At 38.0% G+C, this 25,995-nt stretch overlaps 1 protein-coding gene across 14 annotated transcripts in view; it reads right to left on the bottom strand.

Annotated features, from left to right (window-relative positions):
- Positions 1-964: 964 nt before the first annotated feature.
- The window catches only part of KAT6B (lysine acetyltransferase 6B), a 222,859-nt gene continuing 197,828 nt past the window's right edge, over positions 965-25,995 (bottom strand). For all 14 annotated transcript variants that reach the window (XM_056819748.1, XM_056819768.1, XM_056819782.1 and 11 more), the window contains 5 exons: positions 13,042-13,273; positions 12,561-12,720; positions 11,642-11,947; positions 8,155-8,443; positions 965-5,051 (listed from right to left, as the gene is read on the bottom strand). In XM_056819748.1, coding sequence (XP_056675726.1) covers positions 2,530-5,051; positions 8,155-8,443; positions 11,642-11,947; positions 12,561-12,720; positions 13,042-13,273 — 3,509 coding nt within the window. In that variant the 3' untranslated portion in view covers positions 965-2,529. The remainder of the gene's footprint in view (positions 5,052-8,154; positions 8,444-11,641; positions 11,948-12,560; positions 12,721-13,041; positions 13,274-25,995) is intronic.

Genomic DNA, 25,995 nt, shown 5'->3' with positions numbered 1-25,995 from the left:
CTCGTGATGGGCGGGTGGTAGGCTGAGCATATTATGTATGGAGGAAATGATGGTAAATGCTCAGCCTAGTAATGCCTCCCTTCAATTAAGACCTTGCTTTCCTCCGACCTCCTTGAGGCATTTGGGCCCTAGTATGCACATTAAAGATAGAAAGTTACTAACTTTGAACGGACTTAGAGAGGGTTTTCCCAAAATGGCACTCTTCTAGATGGTGTGTGTTGTCTATAAAAGCTAATGAAAAGCTTGGACTCACAAGGATTTCAAAGGATGACTAGAGAAAATGAATTCCGAAGCTCTGATTAGAATATGAAAGCTGTTAAGGAGACACAGACCCACCTCATCAAAGTAGGTGCTTAAAAAATGTTTATTGAATGAATGAATTATATATGCGGCTCATTTTCTTTTTTACGTATTTTGCTTTGGCACATATATTATGAGAGCTGTATGAAATCTGTCCTCTGTGGAACAACTTTCAACCAAAACAAGAATAAATCTGATTAATTACTTGGCAGGAACACTCGTTATGATGACCAGTGCTAACTAAAAGGAGGTCCATTTTGAGTGTGTTTAATGGATAGTTAATAGGATCTGAATCACTAATTAATTTCCTATCTGGTTGCTAGAAGATTTCTAACTCTTAATAGCACTCAAGAACTTCCTTTATGCTGATTATGTGAAATGGTGCTCTTTGCTCATACGTTGTTGCTGTCAGTCATTGATTAATATTTTGGAGTCTTGAAGAAAAAAAAATTCAGAAGTGATCATTTCAACAGGTTCTTTAAGAGTGCCTTTTCTTTTCAAGAATGAAATCCTAAATCAGCTACATTTCGGTATGTCTTTATAAGTCACCATTAAAATGGCATTGCTGTGAGATGTGTTTATACTAATAGCTGTGTGAATGGAGGGACTGGTATGCTCTATATTTGGACAGGTTTCCTTTGCAAATGAAGATCAAAGTCAAAAAGAAAGAAAACAAAGTAACTTTATTTTAAAGACAATGACTGGCATACAGAATGTATGCACTAGCATAAAATAAACGTCTTTCATGAAAAAGCATTAAAATTCATATAAATTAATTTATTAAATAGATATTTGGTATTGTCACGCTTTTATTAGATTACTTTTATTTAGTGGTATTTTTTAAAAAAGCCCAACAACCCAGAACTCTCCAAATTTATGCTAAATAACTTATTTCCCCCAAATGTGTATGTGTTCTGAGATGAAGGCAGTGTTTAAGCTACAGAGATGTAACAAACAATACAGCTCAGTTGGTCATTTTCTGTTAATCATCATAATAGGACAAGACACAAGAGGCTAAAAATGGCTCATCATAATTTATTTTATGTTAAAATGTACAGCTTTTTTTTTAAGTGACTGACTAAAAAGAGAACAGATAAATACAAGAGTGTTGCTGGCTCCTATTTTATACATGGATTACGCCTCTTCTGCTTGGCCCTTACAGTCACCCTGTACAGGTACAAAGGCTACAAAAAAGGAAGCAATATAAACAGACACAAATAACTTTTTGCTTTTTTACATGCGATTTGTAAGCTTAGTTTGGGCTATTCACAAGCTACTGCTCTATTTTTCCTTAAAAAATAACTCCAATATTTTATAAAGATAGAAAAATCTACAGATGGAATGAAAATGTAAAGTTAGAGGCATTTCCATAAAATAGCAACTTTACACCAAATTCACTTTTTTTTTTTAAAATCCTGCCAAGTATTTGGACATATATGAAATGTTTCAAAACTTGACAGATAAACACTGAGATATGCTTCATTCCATAAACAGAAGTCTGCATTTATAAAACAGAAAGCTGCCTTTTTTCCCCCCAAAGAAATCTGTCACCAAAATGGGAAAGGGTCTTAACTTTACACCAAACATTTAGCAATAAAACCCTTTCAACTAACAAAATGTGAACAGCTTTTAGAGCTTTTTACAGTTTTATAATTAACAAAAATATAGTTTTTTTAAAACCCTCAAATTAGGGCACCCTAATCAAGGCAAAAAACTTAAGAAATGGCTTACTGTTAGCACAACACTTGTACAGTACTACGAAATGCACTGTCACTAACAAAGACCTTAGCGGCATGCGGAGGTGTCACCTTCAACAAAATATACAATAACTGAAATGCTAAAGGCATTTACATGGAGCGGAAGGGAGAAGGGGAAAAAAAGCTAAAGGTTCAGTATTATAACAGAGAATTTGGGGTTGAACATCCACATTATTCATTTATATGGGAGCAGGCACGTCAAGTGGCTGCCATAGAACTGCAGTCCAAAGAGAGAGGCCTTCTTTTGCAGAGAACGTCATATAAAACAAACAGAAACAGAGGAACCACCAAAAGGAAAAGGAAACCAAGGAGAACAGCGTGTATAAGGCTTTCTGCTGCATACAGCTTTTTTTTTTTTTAAATAAATGGTGCCAACAAATGTTTTTGCATTCACACCAATTGCTGGTTTTGAAATCGTACTTTCCAAAGACATTTGTGCAGATCAATCCGATAGTGCTGCTGCCCGGCCGGCCTACCTTCTCATGTAGGAGCCGTTAAGGGGCTGCTTTGACATGCCGGTGTTCATGTAGCCGTGATGTCCCGGGGCGGTGTACATCATGTTCGTGTGGGGCGCTGTCTGCATCGGCTGCTGTGCGTATGGCTGGCTTCCCATCATGCCCATCTGCATCTGCATCGGGTACTGGGCAGTCTGGTTCATGTAGCTGTGGTTGCCATGGTAGCCGCTGTTCATCATGGGCTGCGACATGCCGTAGCCGTTCATGGCGTTGAGGGTGTTCATGTTCATGTTGACCGAATTGACGTTGTAGGCGGGGGCAGGCATCAGATTCACACTCATGTTCATTCCACGCTGCATCGTCAGAGTCCTGGCGGGGCCCTGCATGGCCACCGTCTGGGAGGCGCGCCCGTAGAGCTGGGATTGGTGCGCTGCCGCTGCCGCCGCAGCGGCAGCTGCCGGAAGAGAGGCCGATTTGGTTCTCATGGCCACGTGGCCCTTGCTGGCGATCTGGGTTTGCAGTCTTTGGGTGTGAGAGATGCCGAGATTCGAGGCGGCCATGTTCCGTTGCAAGAGAGGAGGCGGCAAATTCATGGGTGGAGGAGTCAGGTTGGGGGGCGGGGTCATGGTGGCTTGTGCTTGGGGCCCCCCGGGGACAGAATGTGGAGACTGAGAAAGCTGAACCAGCCCCGTGTTGCTTAAAGGTGTGGACAAAGAGGCACTGTTTGCATAGGAAGTTACAGCAGCGGAATGGCTGTAAGGCAATGAATGATCAATAAGAGTATTCGTTAACTGCTGCAGTTTGGCAAGGCTGAAGGTAGCTGATGGCTGAGGGTAGTGCCCGGCCCCAAATTCACTCTGACCCATTCGTTCATACAAGCCGATGTTGGCGCTGCCGGTCTCGGGGATTTCCGCCAGCTGCATCGGGGGAGTAAAGTTGGCGGCCAGGCTGCACTGGGAGAGCTGCTGGCTGCCGCTAGGGGGCCTCTCCCCCACACAGCCTTGCGGAGACTTGACGTTACACGTGGGCGGGGAGCTGATGCTCCTCTGCTGCAGCATGCTGCAGCTCCCGTTCATGGAGGACATCTGCTGCGTGACGGCGCAACTACTCTGGGTCAGGTTACTGGACGTGAGGCTGCTGTAGGAACAGCTGTTTTGGGAAGAGTTATTCGCACAGATGCTGCTGCCCATGGAAGAGTCATAGCTGCTTGGGTTCTCATAATTCTCCGTGGTGCTCTCGATACTCCCCAGGTCACTGAATCCGCTGTCCACGACTTGCTGCGAATGATCGGAAACCGAGGGGACATCCATCATTGGGCTCGTCTCCATGTTCTGCAAAGATGGCACCGAGATGGCACTTTGATCGGGGCTGATTTGAGCATAGCTGTTTTCCAACGCAGGAACACTGGGACTATTAACAGAACGAACCGACTGACTAGGATGGGAATGGACGGAGGAAACGGGGCTGCTGTGGTTGGACTGCTGGCAATCGTCCAGACTGGCGATCTGTGGGCTTTGGTCTGCTTGTGAATAGTTCTGTAGGCTCCTACAGGCCTCTTGAGTTTCAGCACACTCCTGGAAGGCATCATCCTGTCCAGGGTTTTCCTGGGTCAAAGACTGAACTGCTTGGACAGTCTCTGAGTCAATCTCCATGGTTTCTGGGGTTTCTTCTTTGAATTCAGAACTCAGGTCTTCACTCTTCTTTGGGTCCCGACTCTCTGCCTGACCCTCAGCAGAGTCGAGCACACCCTCTGTGTTTGCAGGAAGCTCTTTTGGGTCACTGTTACATGAAGCTGCCAGCTCCATGCCACAGTCCATTAAGTTTTCCTGGTTTGAAGGACCAGTTTGGACACTCAGGTCTAAAAAAGTCTCCTGGTTCTCCAGCACTTCCTTGAAGGCTTCTCCTGAGAGCTCCTCTTTTTCTGCTTCCGTGACCTCCATGTGACTGTCATCTTCATCATCTGCATCGTGGTCTTCATTCTGGGAGGGTTCCTCCTCCTCTTCCTCCTCCTCCTCTTCATGGTCCTCCAAGCGCTCTGGATCCTCTTGTTCCACAAAGGTTTCCAGGTGGTCTCTTTCCTGACTTTGAGTACCCTCTGAGATTCTTTCTAAACTTCTTTCCTCATCTTCATCTTCTTCTTCTTCCTCCTCCTCCTCAGGCTTCCTCATATTATTCTCTGATTTATTTCCAAAGGGTAATTTATCTGGGCTGGAAGGTACAGATGTCTCTCCTCCATTCTCATTTTGGGATTGCACAGGATGGTCAGCTTCTCTTACTTCCTCCTCTACCACAAGAGGAGCCTGGCTTGTCTTATCTTCGGTGGGTTCCTTCTGCTCTTCTCCTGTTGCTTGGTAGTCAGGTTCCATGGGAGTCTCAGGTGGAGTGTACAAGTTCAGTTTAAAACCAGTCTTCCTGTCTTTATTTTGCTTCCATTTAGATGGGCCACGCTTCGTTCCTTTTGGCCATACTTGTTTGCACTTTAGAGATTCTGGATTGTCTACACTGTCTTCTTTTAAATTATTTGCATTATCTGTGTTGTCTTTATGAGGTAATAGAACAGGGAAAAATATAAAAAAAAAGTCTTAGAAGGCATAATCATTAATATCTTGAACTTCCTTTTCCAAATTAATTGTTTTAAATTTAATATTTTAAAGGTTAAAACATACTAAAAAGACTTGTAAATAATAATACTTGCATATAAACCAAGTAAAAAACTAAGACAAGTTCATTACATTAGGTACAAAGACACAAACTCTCTTTCCTCTCTCTTTTTCTCTCTATTTCTCTTTGTCTCTTTCTCTCTGTTTCTTTCTCTTGCTCTGTATCTGTCTCTCTTTGCCTTTAGGAATAAGGGCAATATCAGTACCACTATAGTAGCTAATAGAGGCAATTGCAATATTCATAAAGAATGACATTTAAAGAGATTAAAAACTCCTCTACTTTAATAGTCCCCAGTACTACAATGTTAAAAAAGACAATTTTATCAAAGAAAATTCAGAAAATATACAAGTTATAAAGGTTTCTATTAACCCCAAATCATCCCTACATGGTATTGCAGAGAACTATTTTAAAAACTTAGGGTTACTAAGAAAACCTTAACTTCTGTTTTCTTAACTTTGTGGGTTTTTTCTTTAAAACACAGAAGGTTGCAAAATTATTCAAATAGGACCCAAAGATTGATGAATTGCAAGAGCTCTCTCACATTAAGATTTAAATAACAGTCCATTTCTTTACATTAAATTATTTAAAGTGACATTCATAAATATAAATCTATTAATAATTTAGCCAGATAGTTAAAAAACCCTATATTTTGACATTTACTGGATTAAAATGACTTCAGATGACAAGAAGATGACCTACATGTTCTTCCTATTATAAAAAGCAAGCAGTGAAATAAACTAGTGAATAACTAAATACACCAACCTCATAGATGCATATGCATATATAATCTCTCATCAGATGATTACATTTATGTGCTATGAGTTGAGTAAGTTTATCTTTACATTTACTTGAACAGTTTTAGCACTGCTTCTTTTACCAGTAAATTCTACCAGCAATATTCTGGATCAGTTACTGCCAAAAGGAATACCAACAGCACTAGAAGTTAGCTTATTTGTGGGGCTTATCATTTTGAGTTCATTATTAACCCTAATCATGAGGCATTTTGTAAAAAAATTTCTAACCCTTCTTAAACTGAAGTATATACTGGGTAGAGATCTGACCTCACAACCACAGGAAATTCAATGAACCTGTTTGCTTCAGTTTCTCATCTATAAATTGGGGATAATAATAGCACCTACCTCTCAGAGTTACTGTGAGAATCAAATAAGATATTTGTAAAGCAGTAAGCACAGTGTCTGACACAAAGGAGATACTATGGAAGTGTCACTTGAATGAGATTAAATAAAACCTAATCAATTTGGAAAAGAAATTATCTCACTCAACCAATACATGGCAGATGAATTTCTTCATTTATGTGCATGATAAGAAGATTGTAGGTAAACTTACCCAGCAAGTATTATTTTCAAATTGGCTACATGGAGAGAATGTATATATGCTGTAAAATAGTTTATTTTATAGCACCAAGTATATAAAAAACCCTATACTAATCATTATCTCAGGTCTACCCCCCCCAAAAAAATCTCTTATTTCTATGCACTTTAGAAGGGAAATAACATTGCTGATGTTATTGGATTCCATGTTCTTAGCTTAGCTGCTATAACAATTAAATCAGCTAATATAGAAACATCATTTCTCCAAAACAGAGAGTGAATCTTTAAGTAACTTGTAGAGGAGGGAGAATGTGATTCAGAAAGAAATCTTAGATCACTGAAGATGTTTAAGGACAACTGAGACAAAGATGAGAATTAAAAGGTACGATACTAGTCATACAGAAAATGTTCAGGGTTATCTATAGGACATGGAGAAGCAGCAAGTCAGGAAAAGGAATTACATTAAAGTTTCTTAAGGAAATGATCTTTCTGATGCAGAGTATTCCTCAGCCAAGTAGATTTCAATAGTTTTTTAAATTTAGGTCATGAAAGCAAGCAATCTTACAACCAGCTTCTTAAAAAATTAAAAAAACACAACACCCCAATGATTCCTGTCATTTTTGAGGGCAATGAGATATGCTCAGTATTCTCTCTGCTCCAAAAGCTTTCACAAACAAGGTGGGAGTAGGAGTGGTGGAGAGGGTGCAGATATGCTCATTTCCTTATGTTTTTTACATATCTGAGGACCAGGTTTTTTAAATGCATGAGGCATTTTCAAAAATGGGATGTATATTTTTAAGGAGGAACGTGAGGTCCCAGTCTTTGCCTCATTCCAGGGCACCATAGGTTATGATCACTAATTAATATGATCTATTGAAGGGTTAACACTCTTGAATTAGACCAGATTGACCAAAGCAAGGAATATTATTTCCCTTCTCACTCTAGAGATTACCAAGTGAGGGCTTGATGAAATCATCAGAGATATTACAGAAGAAATTATTATTCAGTTGTAGGTCGGATTGGCTGACCTCAATTCTGTGACTCAACTTAGGAAAATTTTCTCTTATCTTTCTGATTGGTTATATGAGAGAAGAACCAAGAAATCAAACTATTCAAAAGGTTAAATGAACAGTCCTGTTGTTGTTCTCTGTAAGCACACACTACCAAAAAAAAATGCTTGCTCTAAAGAATACATCAGCACATTGTTGAATAGAAGCCTGGCAGAAAACAGAGTAGAAAAGTGCAACATACAAAAAATTAATAAAAGAGGGAAAAATCTCCTCAACAAGCCTTAAAACCATGACTACTAGAGAAAGCATGGTCAGATAGTTCTAGTTATTATAAATGGCTTTTAGTGATGAATATCAAGGTTCCAAGGCTAACCCTAAATGAGGTTAGCAGATCTCAAAGAACATTTTTTTCTCTAGGAAGTTACTCAGCACCAAACTTAACTTTAGGAAGAGGAGGTGAACTCTCCATTCCCTGGGAAGTCTTAAAGGATCTGACGGATGATAATTGTTTTAGGTGGAGGAAAGAAAAGCAGTTTTACAGATGTCTTTTAGTCTTTAAGATTCTACTTCTTGGATTTCAGCTAGTCATGAAAATTCAATCATAATGATTTTGTTAAACAAAAGAGCCAATTCTACTTACTCCTACAAGGGTCATCATTATTAAAGCAATGATTGTCTTTCTCTCCTTCCTCAGTTTGTCTTTTTTTCCCAGATTGAAACTGGAATACTTTTCTAATGGCAGGCTTCAAGTCATCTTCTTCTCCCTCGATTTCACAGGTAGGCTCCAGCTGTGGCATTGGCCGCTCATCATCAGAGTTATCAAATGGCTCATTCAACACTTCTGTCGTTTCAGAAATTGTCTCTGTTGTGACACTGCTATTGATCCTTCTACGCTTACGGCCCCTTTTCTTCTTCAGTATAAAAGGTCTCTGGAAGTTCAAAACAATGTCTAAGAATTAATGAAACCTTCACTGACAATGAAAAGAACATTCACGTCAATACTAGTACATGTTAAGCGGGCAAAAATGATGTGCTTTTCCATCTGACAACTATTAGTGTTCTTTCCAGGCCACAGCCACGGTGGAAGAGATTTTCCAAATATACAATTGTATATTTTTTAATGCTTTAAGAAGAAAAGCCATAATATCCCAAACATGAATTATAAAAACAAACCTTTACTTCGCCAGCATGACTCTAATGGAAATGCTGATTTCAATCACTGTGGTCCCATAAACTTGAGTTTTAGTACTGAAGGCCAAATGTTTCCAATAAATATTTCCACAGTTCATTCATTGTCACTGAGAATATTAATTCAGCAGATAGCAAGTATCTACTGAACACATAATAGGTACAAAGTCCTATGAAAAACCTAATGATAATGCAGACCTTGCCCTCATTTTCGTGAGACTTCAATGTCGGTGAAATGGGAACCCTAGAAAGGCATTGTACATTAAGGATGGATGACAACATGCCCAAGGCCTGTGGATTTTTATCTGTTGATTGTAACACCTATCCTATACTCCCTCTTCTTTCCTCTGGCACTGCCAACACCATGATATGGGCCCTCTTCACGTAACACCAAGACGATTGCAATAGTCTGCTGGTGGATGTCTTTGTCATAAATCTCTCCCCATATTAGTCCACCCTCCACTCGGGGGCCAAAGGAATCTTCCTAAATAGCAGATCTGACCACATCAACCCCCCCCCCCCCAATTCAATAAACTATGGTGGCTCCCTATCACCTCTAGGATCAAATGCAAAATTATGTTTGGGATTCAAAGCCCTTTGTAACGCGCTGTCCACCTCCAACCTTTCTAGTCACACGTTATACTCTCTCATGTTTGCAGTGGTCTGGTGACTTTGACCTCCTTGCTGTTCCTAGAACATGACATTCCATTTCCCAACTCTGCACATTTTCACTGAATGTTCCCCATGTCCTCATTTCTACCTCCGGTTTCCTTCAAGTATCAGATAAAATCTCATCTTCTACAGGATGTCTTTCTTAACCCTCCCCCCCTTCCTTTAATTCTAGTGCCTTTCCTCTGTTGATTACTGCCCATTTATCTTCCATATAGTTGTTTGTATACATAGTTGTTTTCATGTTGTCTCCTCCATTAGACTGAGCTCTTTGAAAGAGATGGTCTCTTGCCTTTCTTTGTATTTCTAGCATTTAATACAGTATCTGGCACACAATAGGTACTTAATAAATGTTTACTGATTGATTAAATCCAAAAATCAAAAAGAAATCTACAAAGCTACATGCCATCCATTGCTGTATTGTAGTACTCAAGTGGTTTGGGAAATGTTTTGTTCACTAACAGAGGAGCAGCCTAAATGGAAAATATTTAAGGAATATGTATATAGGCTATTTTTTCCATAAGCAGATCCTGCTTAGATCGAAGAGATGTTTTCATTTCACTTATTTTCCTTTATCATCCTAGGTTGTAATTGAGATTTTCTTAAAAAAGGAAAAAAATAACCATACTTATTGCTACATTAACATCTTTTACCAGTTTAAACTGGCCTAAAAGCTTTTTATTTTTAGCTAAACCATGATTATAGTTTTTTCCTCTAAATAAAAGCCATTGGATTATAAATTGAAACAAGAAATTGATTCAGACTCATAGATTTAGAGCTAGAAGTGATCTTAGAGGCCATTTAATTCAATTTCCTTATTTTACAGTGAATAAACTGAAGACTATTGGTTGGATTTAAACCTGGGTCCTCTGACTCTAAAACTAATGCTCTTTGCACTAAAGCACATATAGGTTTGCTGCTAAGATGCAACTCACTAACAAATGGAACACAGATAAATTATTTGGGTAACATCTGAGAGAAACAGTAAAAACTGTAGTTGCTTTCTAAGTATTTGTGATGTATAGCTTTACAGGTGCCCTGTGGAAGTAGAGAAAGAGTTTCATATAACTTAAGATATAAATTAGAGGGGAACATGTTTTCCAAACGCCTGTTGTTTCTTGCCATTTTGAAGATAAAATGATTAGGGAATACCTAATTGTTCACTGAGGTGCATCTATCTCCTAATCCCATTCTACAATCTAACATTTATAGATGTCAAATTCTAAATCTACCAAATTGTAATTTATTTAATTTTTCCTGAACAAGTAAATAACGATGTAAACAGGAACTGATTTCTTCTTTGTTATAAATCCTTTTATGTAATCAAGTCTTTGACGTATACAGCTCTTCTGGAGATAGCAGAACATTTCTACTTAGGTATAAAAAGTAGCATGGTCTAAAAGAACTCACAGATTTAAAACCCCAAATTCCAGTCATGAGCCTGTCAAAGATCATGGACATAATGTGGTGTGACCTTGGAAAAGCACTGAACTTATGTGGCACTTCCTCTATCGATATAGACAGGGTAATAGTACCTGCTGCCTCAATGCCCTGGGGATCCCAGGCACACCAAAGAAAGTGATAACAAATGTGCTAGGCTTTGAACACTCTGAAAAGGGGCCGTATCAAAATCTTACTGTTAGTTTATAATTTCTGGAGATTTCTGTGTCAGGACAAACAGCACAGACCGAAGAGGTACGTGTATATGTGTGAGGGGAATGTGTGTGTACATGTAACTTTGCTGCTTTATCACTCTACTATTCTACTAATGTTAAACATCTCTAATAAAACCATGGTTCTACAATAGCAGAGGCCATCAAAAGAGAGAATATCAAGATCATTAGCCTGGCAGTCATGAACCTGGATTCTGGTCCTGATTCTCTAACTGTGTGAACTCTGGCAACTCATCGAACATTTCTGGACCTCATTTTCCTCATGTGTAAAGTAAGATTAGACAATCTGTAAGGTTCCTTCTTGTGTTAATAGTCTATGACTTAAGCTTGGCTAGACTACTTTAGACCAGCAGATGGCAGTAATTTTACTAACAGAGATTCTATGAGTCATTTCAGCACCCCAAACCTCAATGGATAAATAGAATCATGAATGCAAGACAGATAATCATGAAATAAAATGGGAAGGCCTGGTGCACAAAGACATGATTACTTCTAAGAATAAGGGAAGAGCAAAGACTAATGAATGGGTGCCTGAGATTATCAGTGGAATGTGGAAGAGACTGACTGAAGCACTCCAAGCCCAAACAGAAATGGTACCTTTCTCTTCAGAGCAAGGGACTGTGGTTTTGTCAGGCGAGGAGGAGAGCTTCGGTGATGCTCCTCCTCTTCCTCCTCCTCCTCCTCTTCCTCTTCTTCCTCCTCCTCCTCGTCTTCTTCACTGCTATCTTTAGCTGGTTCTGTGGACTGCCCTCGGTCTCCTGCCGTGGGCGCACTCTCCGGGGATCGCAAATATTTGTTTTTTGATTGTACTTTTGCGGGTGATTGCCTACTATTAGCTCTAGTTGATAACATTTCTTGGTCTTCTTTTTCCCAGCAGCTCGCCTGCTCCATCAGACGTTCAGCCTGATGGGAAAGAAGGTACAGTGACAGGCCCGTGAAGCAACACTGACTAAGTGATAAGCTTTCCAGTTCAATGAAATAGTTATTGAGTCAACTCTGATTAGCACCGCTAGCGAACCCAGCAAGATTCAGCTGAATCATCTAGTGACTCTTTTGCAATAGTTAGGATAACAAACCAAAGAAGATTGTGTTTCACGGAATATTTAGCACTATTAATGATGTAGCGAATTGATTTAAGTCCTTTATCACTCCATTACATGCTCACTGGTATGGATCGTTTTAAGCAAGTTCATAAACACAAAGACTCAATTGACATCTCAGCCTTTGAGCTCAGCGCCAAATTTTATCTGATTATACGCTGTTACACTACTTCAGTAGTGAGAAAGGCAGCTTTGTGAGTGAGGATAAATGTTTGATTTTTCACATTTGAGTATAAAAATGATCACATTTTACTACACAACCTCAGTGAGGCCAAATTAGTGCCCTATCATTTCACAGGCTATCCTCTCTGTAACAAGCATTTCACAATGATGTTAATGCCTTACTTAAGCTACTCTGTTACTGAATGCCGTAAGATTGAAGCCAAGCAAGGAAAAATGATCATGCCACTTATTACCTCTTTTTCAGCTTCTCGTTCCTCTTCAGAAACTGCAGCATTAGAAACTAATAATGGGGTCCACCGGAGACTCTCTGGGTCAAGTTCATTCACACGCGCATTGGTTTTCAGTTTTTCCATGTGGCCTAATATCAGTTTTTCTCTCCTAATGATCACAAATCTGTAACAAGAGGAATCAGAACTAGATGGAACCGAGAGCTGAATTTACATTTGACTTCAATATACTAGATAAAAAAAAATAATAAAATTTTCTAAGGAACTATCTGAGGAGATATATCTTACAAGGCATAACTCCCTGTGAGGCAGAGCACATTCTTATTTATAGCGCTCTTTCCAAAAGAGGTCGCGGTGAGTTGAGTTTTTTCCGTCTTTTACCCAAGCATGCACACCCTATTCCCACCTCCCACAAGACCTTTTTGGACGCCGGGCCTTTGATCATCCCGATAATAAGCTTACTTCTTACGTGGCTTGGAGTACTCACTTTTCTTCCCTCTTGTCAATCATGCTGAGATGCTGCAGGGTGGTGGCAATATCATGAGGACACATGCCAGTAGCACGGCTTATTCCTTTGATGCTGATATGTTTTTCGTGGTGGTAATAAAGGTATTCTAAAATAACACTTTTCCAATAGGCCAGATAGGACAGACGACCCAAATCAGACAGTGGCTTTTCGGGAGACCCTGCTTGTCCCTCTCTTCTAGAAAGCAAATAGCCTAGTATAGAAAAAAGGAGGAAAAATCTTATTGTGGTATCTTGAAATTTGAGGATGAGAGCCACATAAGGGAGGCAAGCTATTACAGTGAAAAGTGAACTGGGTTCGACTCTCAACTTTTCTATTAATTAGCCATTTGAACTCTTCGATTCTCAGTTTTTTAATTAATAAAGTGAGGGGAATTGGAATGATTCCTCAGTTCCTCTCAGAGCTAACAGTTTACAAAAATAAGATATAACCACAGGAAGCAAAGCAAAACTATTTTTTATATCATGAATGCTAGTGGTTTCAACGAAACTTCCTTTTAAATCTCTTTCAAAAGATAGTTAATAATAATAGCTAACACTTGTATAGTGCTTTGTTTGCAAAGCATTTTTAAATAGAATATCTCATTTGGTTTCCACAAAAACCCTGAAAAGGTGGGTTTTATTATCTTCATTTTGGAGAGGAGAAAAACACATGTTTTGCCCAGGTCATACACCTATGAAGTATCTCTGGAAGGATCCAAATTTGGGTTTTCCTGATTTCAAGTCTACCTTTCCTAGACTACCTGATTGCCTCCCATAAGGTAATTCATGTGGCAGAAGTAACACAAACTTACATCAAGAAATCTTTAACACAGACCAAAAGATAATATCAAAGGGACTTCTGCTAATTCTCAATGGATAAGAATTTTCTCAGTGCCTTGAATTTTTTTAAAAGTATTAAATGTCACTTAGAAATCATCCCAAGAGAATGCCACAGATATTAATAGAGAAACTGTTTCCCAAAGCCCTAATGACTTTTTTGACAGCTCTTATTTTTTTTTAAAGGTTTCTCTCTATTTAGATTCTATATTACTTCTTAGAGATAACTAGTAGGTTGGTCTGCTGCTTTGCCTAGGTGTACTAATAAAAGGCATGTCTTTTATGTCAAAGAACACAAGGCACATCTGCTTTATTTTCAACCACTTCAGGGAAATAAATATGTGTTGCTGTATAGTGTGTTAGTTCAGCCCCAAAGCACTCAATTTTGAAGCATGTTTGAAACCTGTTCAGTTTCATTTAGCGAGGCACTTTTTTAAAAAAGGGGAAATCTCCAAGTAAAAGGCAAAAGAAATCTGTTTGAGGGTAATGAATGAAAACTGTCAATGATATTCAAAGTTGCTTAAACAACAAAGAAGAAATGCTTCAAACTAGGGATATTTACCTTTCTATAATTAACCTTTTGACAGTGTTACATTGATGAACTTCCTAAGATTAAATATACATGCACCACAAAGAGTAGGTGGCAGCAATTATAATTTACACAATCTTAAAGAGTATTCAAAACTGTGGTAATTTTCTTCCTCCTTTACATTTCCAAAGTGGCTTCATTCTTAAAAGTTATCTTAAATACTGGGAAATTCAGTGTTTTTTAAATCTAAATTTGAAATGTCTTTTTCTCCCCCACAAATTTACTATGAGAAATGCTTTAAAATATACAAATTCATAATATTGAACCAATAGTGCACCGCTAAGCAAGAACTGTTATCTGTTTTCCTTCTCACTTTTCTGGTTTTAATCACAGAACTATTAGCTAGAGTATAAAACATGCAACAGTACTTAATTTTAGCTATGGTAACCATGAAGACATTTGTTCTGGCTTGGCTACTTTTATTTCCACTGAAATGTATTTGATTTAAGACAACCAAATAACACACCCAAAACATGTCATAGTAGCAAAGTCTCAGTGTCATTTTCTATTGAAGCTGCTATGTAATATGTTAAGAAAGCTAACCATAAAAACCAATTTATCAAATGAATTTATGTCACTGACATAAATAGCTCAGTGATAACAGACATCTCCTATGGGTCCCTTAGCATAGAGATATTCAGTTCATGTCTCAACTTGAAGATTTAAAGGTTTTCACTAGAGCGGATCAGCCTCACTGGGCAAAGGGATCAGCTTGATTGTGGTTATTTTCTTGTATTAATCTTACATGCACTTCATGTATTTCTTGTAAGAAGACCTTTCAGAAAATGAGAACTATCTTGTTCTGACTTTTGAAGGTCAAAATATTAATAATTTTTAAAATGTATTAAATTTTCAAAAAATGTATCAATATATCAATCACCCACTTTGTAATAGGCACAGAACGGAGGGCTGTAAGCTGCTACATATGTTAGACTTACAAGGACCTCTCAAAATGGGAAAAACTGAAAGAGATCTGTTTCAAGTTAAAAGTCACCCAACAGGTCTTTGGCTCTCTGGATTTCACATCAAGGGAGAACCAAGAAGAAGGTTTTGGAACCTCCTTTCTCTCTTGAGGTTTCTAAGACTGAGAACACTCTGAGCTAGTGCTGAGACCCCTACGTACACTACAATCCATAACTGAAAGAATCCTTTCTCTTAGCCTGGCAGAATCAATGGCCTACAAGAAACTGTTAATAAAGAGAAGTGAGACTTTAGAATAACAGTTCTCCTTTCTATAACAGCACTTTACGCACTCCAATTAAGTTCCTCAAAGTAGTCTTATGAAAGATGTAGTCCAAGTCTTGGGATCTCTACTTTACAGACCAGGAAGCTGCAATTCTGAGCAGTTCAGTACTGGGGTCACACAGTTACTAGCTGGTAGGGCTGAGGTCTGAATTCTTACTTTCTGGCTTTAGGTCTATCCTGGACATTTTCCCTTCCGTTTTGGCATCCTCTATCACCAAACTCCAGGGTCCTCATGCATGCCCCTTGTGCTAGAGCATCTCATGCACCAGATGTTTCTGTCCTTTCACTCTTCCAGGTTCCTACTCTTTTCAAGGTACCTGATGGATTGATTCTAAATAGAATGTTAATGAGTTATTCCTTCTTATAATTTTATAAGGATTTTGATTCAAAGGAATGATTCCATTAGCAAAAATGCAAACTTTTCAGGCTCTTGCAAAGTGGCTATTTTAATTCCACTAAGGGCCAACTTCAAAGTTCCCCTATGATTGATATAATGAAAGTCTTAGAGTGAGGGCTATGTGATAGGAAGGCACAAGGGTGCTAAGTACGCCATAAATATTTAGAATTTTTATATCAATATTCTTTAGCAAAACTGATCTATAGTTTTCTTTCTCTGCTTTTACTCTTCCTGGTTTAGGTATTGGTACCTTATTTGTGTTGTAAAAGGAATTTGGTAGGATGCCTTCTTCGGCTATTTTTATGAATAGTTTATATAGTATTGGGATTAATTTTTCTTTAAATGTGTAGTAGAATTTATTTGTGACTCCATCTGACTCTGGGGATATTTTCTTAGGGAGCTCACTGATGGCTTGTTTAATTTCTTTTTCTGAGATGGGATTAAGTATTCTATGCCCTCATTTGCTAATCTAGGCAATTTCTATTTTTGTAAATATTCACCCATCTCACTTAGAATGTCATATTTGTTAGCCTATAATTGGGTAAAATGGCAAGTACCCCATAAATAGTATATTTTGATTCAGCCCTTCCACAGGAATGCTTATAATTAATCCACAATAGCATAGGTGATTTTAGCTCCTGAATCTACAATTCTGGCATATACAAGAGGTCCTCTTTATCCCTGGTTTCATTTCCTGTGGGTTCAGGAACAATGAAGCTCAAAGTCGAGACTGGGGTGTCCACTGGCAGCAGTCTGCCCTAGTGGTCTCTCTTTTGCTTTCAATTTTTATAGAAAAAAAATTTTTTTTGGTGGGAGAGTGGTGGTAGGAGGTAGCAGAGTGCAGAGCTGAAAAGCAAGAGCAGGAAAGGGGAAAAAAAATATATATATAATCAGCAGATGTTCGCTTCTATATTATATCACCAGTGAATGTGGAACCTACTGTATGTAGATACTAATCATACCCCCTAAGAAACGGCAGAGGGGATTGGTGTTTAAATGCTCTAATAAGTCTGAAAAATGCAAACATCAGCCAGGATGGTCCAGAGGACCTGTGATAGAGCACGTTACTCACTTCCTGACAGAAAGGTGATTGATTCAAGGTGCACACTGATACCTTTTTGAGCATGGCAACTGTGTGCACTGGTTTTGTTTGACTAGGCTTATTTCTTACAAGGACTTTTCCTTCTGGTTCTTAATTGGGACTGGAAGTAAAAGGGTGACTAGCAAGTGTCTTAAAAAAGAGCTTTTGAAACCTTTTTTAAAATGTTCAGAAGAAAACAGAAGAAAGTTCAGAGGGAAACAGAAAAAAGCAAGGTAGCCTTGAAAGTAACATGCTGAATTTATTATATGTTTTTAAATAGAAAATCAAACTATACATAGTAGAAATGTGATTTTTACAAATAATTCCATTTTCCCGCTCTACTTTATATGTAGAATAGCCCCCTTTTGCTCTTTTTCTTTCTCACTCTTATTCTTTCTCTCCCTTGATCATTAAATTGAGAATTTAACAAAAAGAAAAAGATTCAGAAAAAAAATGGTTAAGAAAAGACTCTAAAATCAAGGTTCCCACTCTCACTTGACTACCCATAATTATCAGGAAAAGTGATGCTTCTTGGACATGTGGGAAAATTCCAAACCAAAATTTAGGCTGAGAAACAGCTAAACAAATATGAGAAGCATTAAATAAAGCCAATTTGCGACAGCATTTATCAAGGTCATTACTAAAATTCCACCATGAAATATTGCATTGGTGCAAATTTGGCAAGTTATTTTCCCTTTTTCCTCCTAAAATATCTGCTGTGCTAATGGAATTAAAGTAAAAGTGTAAAGTATTTTACTGATAGAATTTACAGTCAATTTTCTCATATAACTGATAAAGAGTCACTACCTAAAAGCCAAAATGAAAAGTAAGCAAATATCTTTGTAGTTGTTAAAAGACTAACCAAACATTTCCAAGTTTTAAATGCAATCTATTTGGACTGTCAGGAGGCAATATTTTACTTAGGAGCAGATGATGGTAGATAGAGGGCCAGACCTGAAGTCAGGAAGATGAGTCTTCTCAAGTTCAAATATAGCTTTATTAGCTATATGCCCATGGGGTAAGTCACTTAACCCTGTTTGCCTGGGTCTTGTTTTCTTCATCTGTGAAATGACCTGGAGAAGTAAATGGCAAACCACTACAGTATCTTTGCCAAGGAATGTCCCAAACAGGATCACAAAGAGTCAGACATAACTAAATAACATTTTACTTTTATGGATATATGATTTCACTAATGTAGGCACTGTCTCCAAAAATGCAGATCACACACCCATCACATCCTATATGACTCTGCCATTGTCTTCTTCTTGTAAATGCTAGCGTGCTGGGGTCTTACTAGCATCCCCTGCCCCCCTCCTGGGGCTGAAGCCTGTCTTCTAGATCTATTTATATTACAGCAATGTAGCAATGAGCTATTCCATTTTCTTCCCCCCCCCCCCAGTTGTAGACATTTCATTATCACTCTTCGGTGATTCTCAATTTCAATTCTTTGGAGAATCCAGTATTCTAAGACTTATAGTCAAACAAACCACTGGAAGAATATTGGTATTAAAAAGATAACTATTTGCTTCAGAGAAAAGCTTGGGGTCATTAAAAGCCTCAAAACCAAAATTTTTCAAAGGAAATCGATTCTGATTCCTTTTGGTCTACTATTTAATTCTGGATCCAGTTTGTAGAATTTGTAGAATCTGTCCAAGATAGGTGTTCTGATGGATAAGCTTTTTTTGTACTGTCCATCTAGTTGCATTTCAGAGGGTGGACAAAGGATAGTCTTTATCCACTTGGTAATTCCTGTATGAATAATTAGGCCAAACTTTTTTTTTTTGAGCACTTACTCTTTTTACTGGGGAGGCCTGGCAATGTTTCAGATTTAATGCAATTTGAATACTATTATCTACAAAAAGAAACTTCTGGACAACTATATTTTCTATAGGGATTCTTTATTTTGTATTGAATATCCTCTGTGACAGTGGTAAACATCTTTGGAAAGCATACATTTCCCAGCTTTAAGCATGACTTATTATTAATAACCAGAGGATCATCAAACAAATTAACCTCCTCAACATTTGTCAAAGAGTATTCTGTGATTCTGACATATTTTGAGAGAGAAATCTTGTTGAAGCAGAACCTTAATGGCAATGTGCTTTTGAAAAACAGTCAATCACCAATAAACATAGTGGGAACTTGTATTTCCTAAACTTTTCATCAATTGAAGAAATTATAAAGAGATCTTTTTTCAACAGAATAGAATTTGTGGCAGCCAACCTGTTCCCCTTCCCATGCCTCAACAAGAATGCACTTGAAGGATGTGTCGATTATTCTTATCAAAATTTCAGTGATGGAAAGCAGGTATACAGGCCAGAATCTATTGATCTTTTCTTGGCTACTTTTTTTCTTTGTAATACTAAGATTCAGGACTTTCCCATGCTTTCGGTGGACCTTACTGTTTGAGATATCCTGGGAATGACTTGCTCAAAGTCCTTCAAACTCTGTCACTTCCCAACCTGACTGTCCCCATGACCATGGCCTGGTCCAAATGCTCTTTCTGTGTTTCCTTCAATGCCACTTCTCTGTCTTTATGAAGTTTAATAGGACTATGACTGGGGAGCCCAAATGTGTAGACTCCATTGTTTTAAGGACAAGAAGAGGTTATGAAAAAAAATTTTACAGACTGATTCCATTTTTTAACCTACTGTCTTTTTATCCAGCTTCACTTTTCAAAGATCTTAGATGACTTTGCTTGGTTAGACATTCTGCAAATTTTCTGTAAATTGGTTCTGTTGACAGTTTCTTATTGCTTTACAAGGCAATGCTGCTCATAATCTTTTATGATGGTTTTGTAAAGGAGTTTATATTCTAAATGAGAACTGGTCCTAGCGGCCATCTTTCCACTTGGCAAGGAAATCAAATCTCTTCTGTGGTGCAGCGCAGAGAGTGCTGGGCCTGGAGTCAGGATGGTTTTGATTCAAATCCTGCCTCACTCACTTTCTTTGTGATCCTGGGCAAGTCACTTGACTGCCTTGGTTTCCTCAACCGTAAAATGGGAACAACAAGAGTACCTATCCTGCAGGGTGGTTGTGAGGATCAAACAATATTTATAAAGTGCTTGGCATAGTTCCTGGCACACAGTGGGTACCATAATAAAGTGCTTGTTCCCATCTTCTCTCCCTTTCTAAGACCTTTCAGTCTCCTTGTGATGACAATTGATATAATCAACTAAATTTCTTAATTAGGTGATTTATAATCTGTGCCTGTTCTATTTATTTCCAATTTTTGGCATCAACAGCCTGAGAAGAAAAGATAAGATAGAATTGTTTTACTTGAACACTATGTCTTTTTAAAATTTTTATTTCTTCTGGCTTTGTATTAAGTTTTAACTTTATTCTAACAAGCTGGTATAGAGCCCACCAATTCAGTTATGACTCCTACATCAATAATGAGACTTTTCCTACCTGTTAAAATACAATCAATTTCATTTTTTGAAAAGATTCTACTTTGTGCCTAGTAGGTCCAATACCTCATGACCCTTTTCTGTACACTTACAATAAAATATAAGACTTCTGTGCAATCCACAAGACTTTAAGCTCTTGCTTCTTACTAATGTATTATATTTTCCATATCCTTTTGTGCCCACCCTTGCTTTGAAGTTAACAAATATGTTGGAAATTTCACCAGGGGTGGCTTTTGTTTTAAGCCTATTCTGTCCTTGGGTCTCCTAGCACAACCTTAAGGCCAAAGACATGGGAGGTGGAAGAGCGGTGCTGGGTGACCTCAATATCAATAAGCATAAGCTAATGGATTTTTGAGTTGGTTTCTCTTCTAACCTTTTGGGTTTTGGGTGCTCTAGATCATAAAGACAATTGAAGTTGTTTTATTTTTGTAAATGATTTCTGTTTTGATCATGTTTGAGAGGTTGAGGTTCAGTACTCCATCTTGTTGCTCACATAACTTGGAAGTTAAAAAACTGATTTTTAAATTGTCAATTAACAGAACCTGATAGGTATTTTATATTCTTTTTTTTTTATTAAAACCCTTACCAGCTGTCTTGAAGTCAATACTGTGTATTGGCTCCAAGGCAGAAGAGTGGTAGGGCTAGGCAATGGAGGTCAAGTGACTTGCCCAGGGTCACACAGCTGGGAAGTGTCTGAGGTCAGATTCAAACCTAGGACCTCCCGTCTCTAGGCCTGGCTCTCAATCCACTGAGCTACCCAGCTGGCCCCCAATAGGTATTTTAGCATCAACTGGGATAGTCTTTTTTAAAAAATATATTTTTTTTCACAATGACATGTAAAAACTATGTTTAACCTTTTAAAATAAATTTGAGCCAAATTCTTCTCCTCCCCTCCTCTCCTTTCCCCTCCCAGATGGCAAGGCATCTGATATAGATTTTATATGTGCAATAATATAAAACATTTTTCACTTGAGATAATCTCAAAAAAATTTTAACAGGCCCGAAAACACCAAACTTACAGAGATTAGAACAACTTATAAAACATTTTAATATTCAGCACACAATGGCATCTTTTCTAGCAAAAGCATATGCAATTCAGGTTCATGGCTCTGAAGCTTAGGTTTCATAACTAATTGAGGCTATAACAACATGAGGCAAGTATTTTCAAATTAGTCCTCAAATTTCCTGAAATCTTGTCCTGATATGATCCATACTGAATTAGCTCCAAGTTCACATGTATTTAATTAGTAAATTCCTTCCTCAAAGTGGTAGAATTTTCAGAATGACTTTGAAAACTCCTATTAGGATTAAGAAGTAATAGTCAAGATTTGTTTTTATAAGTTGAATCACCAAATGCTAAACCAAAATACCAAACAGGCTGAGTTCTTAGGGTAAGAACCACAAGTTCACAATATATAAATATTATAAACTCTATTCACCAAAGCATTAGACGGCAAAGAAATAAAGTTTTTGTTAAGGATGAACATGGGACACTGAAAGAAGAGGTTCCTACCCACATCATGTGAATTAACTTAAAAAATCCATAATCAACTTGCATTTATTTGGACCACGTAGGCTGGGTGTCAATGGATGATTTAAAAAAAAAATCTCCAGCATTACACAACACCTGTTTAATGGAGCAGATGCTGCTGAAAAGTTCTTACCTGGATTTGCAAGTCTGGAAACTGACACTCAACATGGGTTTATGGCAGCTCTCCTTGAACAGGAAAAATGATAACTGTGACCATGCTGTCTCTGATGATCAATAATACAGACTTGGTGAACTAATGTTTATGTTTTACTTACAGATTTCTGGCATTGTGTTGTACTGGGACAAATAGAATGAATTACTTTTTTTCCCCATTTAAAAAATCAATCTTGCAAATAAAATCATTTTGTCTTTTCCAATTATTTGACTCTTGGTTTAAAATTGGTTGCTATGGAAGTAGAAGAGAAGGAATTACATATATACTCAAATGAGTTTCAGCAAAAATGTAGATAGGTATTTTCTAAATTGTGCTGTGCATTCATAAGGATCTTAGATTTAGGGATAGGAGAGATAGTAAAACATTTCCCTCATTTTTTAAATGAGGGGCAAATTGAAGTTTAGAAAAACAGTGAATTGCTGAAGGTAACAGATATTAAGTGGCAGAGCTGGGTTTCAAATTTCAGACCATATATTGATCCATTAAATATTCTTCCATTCAACCCAGTCAATTTTTTTAGAAAAACCCCACAGACTCTATACCAATGAGTTTCCTACATTTCAGAGCCAAAATAAAAAGTGTTAAAAATAAAAGTTAGAAACCATCCCCTTTATCCTTTCTAAAATCCACTGCTTTTCTCTGTACGAGTAGAAGCTAGAGATGCTTCCCTAGTGTAAATGGAAATAAGTCTTGTTTTTTTTTTCAGATAGCTTGAAGAAACTGTCTGCTTTTGTATGGAGGTTTATGAGGTCTTTCTCCTAGGATATAGGCAGGAGGTAATAATACAGTAACTTAAATACATATTATTTTGCTTTCCAAGCACACTTTATACTAAGGAGATTTTAGGGGAGATATGAAAAAATCCCTGTGCAATAGCTACACTATTGGGTAGTTGGCATTATCAAATCTCAGAAAATGAAGGGACTTGCACAACTCTTTTAGTGGTAAAGCCAGGATTAGAAATGAGATATCTGGAGATTCTCTTCCTACCTAAGAAGAGCTTAACTATAGTTCCTTAAGTGGGAAGCCTAATACACCATGCCCTTCTATTCCCCTCCCTTCTGTTCTGAACAGAAAGTGCATTTTAGTAGAGATCTTCATTGTTCTAAATGACTGATAGATGTAAAAATACACAGAATCAAGTGACTCAAAGCTGGAAGGTACCTTAGAAGAAATTTAGTCCAACCCCTTCATATTACAGATGAAGAAACTGAGGCCCATGAAAACTTTTCAAGAATCAACTATATTGTTTAATAAGAAGCATTGATTTTGTAGAGCAAAATGTGATCTGAAGGTTCTCCTGACAAGATGCCACTCTTGTTACATTAAAATTATATAAGACAAATGTGACTCCACAACTCTATTCAATGATCTATTATTAATAAACAAAATATTAGAGAAATATGAGTAGGCCAAAAATATCCAGGCTCATGAAAGGCATCATGAATAAAATCTCCAAAAGAGCATTCTCCATTGATGACAAAGTTTACCAAATTCTCTTTTTCACAACTTAGTTCAAACATTAAAAAAAATTATTTTTTTTAAGTTTTCTTTCTTTCCTCGAGTGAATTTGTACTTACCTATCTACATACAAATTATATCCTCCTGGCAGACTACAAATTTCTTGAGTGTAGGAAATGTTTTGTGGGGATCTTGGAAGTCCCAAGGAACAGTAGCTATATCAGTGATGGTGCTACCACATTCAAACTGAAATAACCCAGGAACCCAGGGGCATTCGGTTCTGAGATGCCATAGAAGGCCCTAAAGACCAGGTACTCCGAATCTCAAAGTTTTAGGGAGATCTGACCCAAGAGGTAGAAGGTGGAGTGCAGGAATCCAGGAGACACACCAAGCAAGGTTGACCATCCCACCCAAAAATGAATCAAGCTTGGAAGGCTCTCAAGCATTTCTGATAAAAGGCCAACGTTGAGAAAGAATTCTTAAACATAAATGCAAGAGTCCAGAGAAACCTGGGAATTCATCTGATCATTAGGAAAGTGTTCAAAGATGATATAGGGCTAAGTCTAATGAAGAAGGGAAAAGAAACAAGTATCCCTTCATAACCGAGTAGGTGAAAAATACTCATTACTTAAATGATGCCATGCAGCTCAATTCAGTCTTCTGATTTAGTTCCTCAGAATCAATATCTTGGATAAGCACTACTGATGGACAAAAAGCTGGGCTAAGAGTTGAAAGTGACAAATAAATTTGACTACATCATACTTGGTTGTACAGCATTTTCCCAGACTGCTTACTGCTATAAAAGCTCATTTCTTTTAAGATCAATGTTCTCTCATTGGTGCCATATTGCTAGAAATCATGGACCACTAAAATTTTGGAAGAATAAAAATCACAAATAACTTCTTAAGGTTAATAATAAAAAAGATCCATGGCAGCTATAAGCAGTCTGCAATTAATTAATTCATCAATCAGTAAACCTTTATTAAGCACAAGTATGCCAGGTACTATGCAAGGTGCTAGGGATAAAAATAAGTACAAGGAATTCAACAACCTCCTACTTTGGAGGAGTTTACATTATACTGGGGAGATGGCAAGTACATAAGGAAGTTATTTACAGAGAACCCAAAGAAAAGAAACACAAATAAAAACAAGGCAGCTAGTGTTGAGGGTATCAGCAGCTGGAGTAATCAGGAAGGGTTTTAAGTAAAAGCTAGTAGTTGAGTTGCTTCTTGAAGAAAAAGAGAACATATCAAGTATGAGTCAGGGGTCCAGGTGGGGAGTAGAGTAAAATCTGAGGTCAGAAGATGGCCTAGTGCAAAGGCAAAGAGATGAGAGATGGAGCTGCCTGTGAGAGGAACAGAGAGGAGGCCAGTTTGGCCTGACTGCATAGTGCAGGAAGGGAAGACTTCTAAGGCTGGAATGACGGCTTTGGGGACAGACTGGGAGGAACTTTAAAAGCCAAACAGAGGAATCTGTATTTACTCTAGGGGCAACAGGGAACCACCAAGATGATCGAGTGATGTGGACGGGGCTCCTGTTAAAGGAAATCATTTTGCCAGCTAGTCGGAGGATGCACGGGTAGGGAGAGATTTGAGACAGGAAGGCCACTGTACAAGTAGAGGCAAGAGTTTGAAATTAGTCTGAGCAAGGTGGAGCTTGTGGGCGTAGAGAGAAAGGATCAAGTGTGGGAAATGTTATGGAGATCAGAAATGGAAAGATCTGACAACTCAATGGACACACAGGCTAAGGGAGAGTAGGGAATTGAGGATAGATAAGTCCAAGGTTCTGAAACAGAAAAATTGGAAGAAAGCTGATGCTTTAAATAGAAAGCAAGAAGTCTGGAAGAGAGGGAAAGCTAAAATGAATTCTGTTTTGGATGAATTGATTTGGAGAGGCCAACAGCGAAAAGTCCAACAAGCAGTTTGTAATGTGGGACAAAAGCTATGGGGACCACTTGGGGTCAAAGAAGAGAATGGGAGATGGGAGAATCTGGAGAGAATAGAATATCTGGCAGAAAGGGGTCCCCAGGATTAAATGTGGCAGATAAGAGTGAGAATAGCTGAGGAAAGACCATGGGATTCAGCAGCTGGTGATCACTGGTAATTCTGGAGATCCAATCCTTATTACATCCCCTGACATAGGAAAAATGGAGATTTCCCCATACTTTGTAAACATATTTTTCAAATGCATTCAACCACATGAAGATAAA

The sequence above is a fragment of the Monodelphis domestica genome, chromosome 1 (genome assembly GCF_027887165.1).
Source record: "Monodelphis domestica isolate mMonDom1 chromosome 1, mMonDom1.pri, whole genome shotgun sequence".
In the NCBI taxonomy this organism is placed as follows: domain Eukaryota; kingdom Metazoa; phylum Chordata; class Mammalia; order Didelphimorphia; family Didelphidae; genus Monodelphis; species Monodelphis domestica.
The sequence above is the reverse complement of the archived record's forward strand: the minus strand, read 5'-3'. Positions and strand labels throughout refer to the sequence as shown.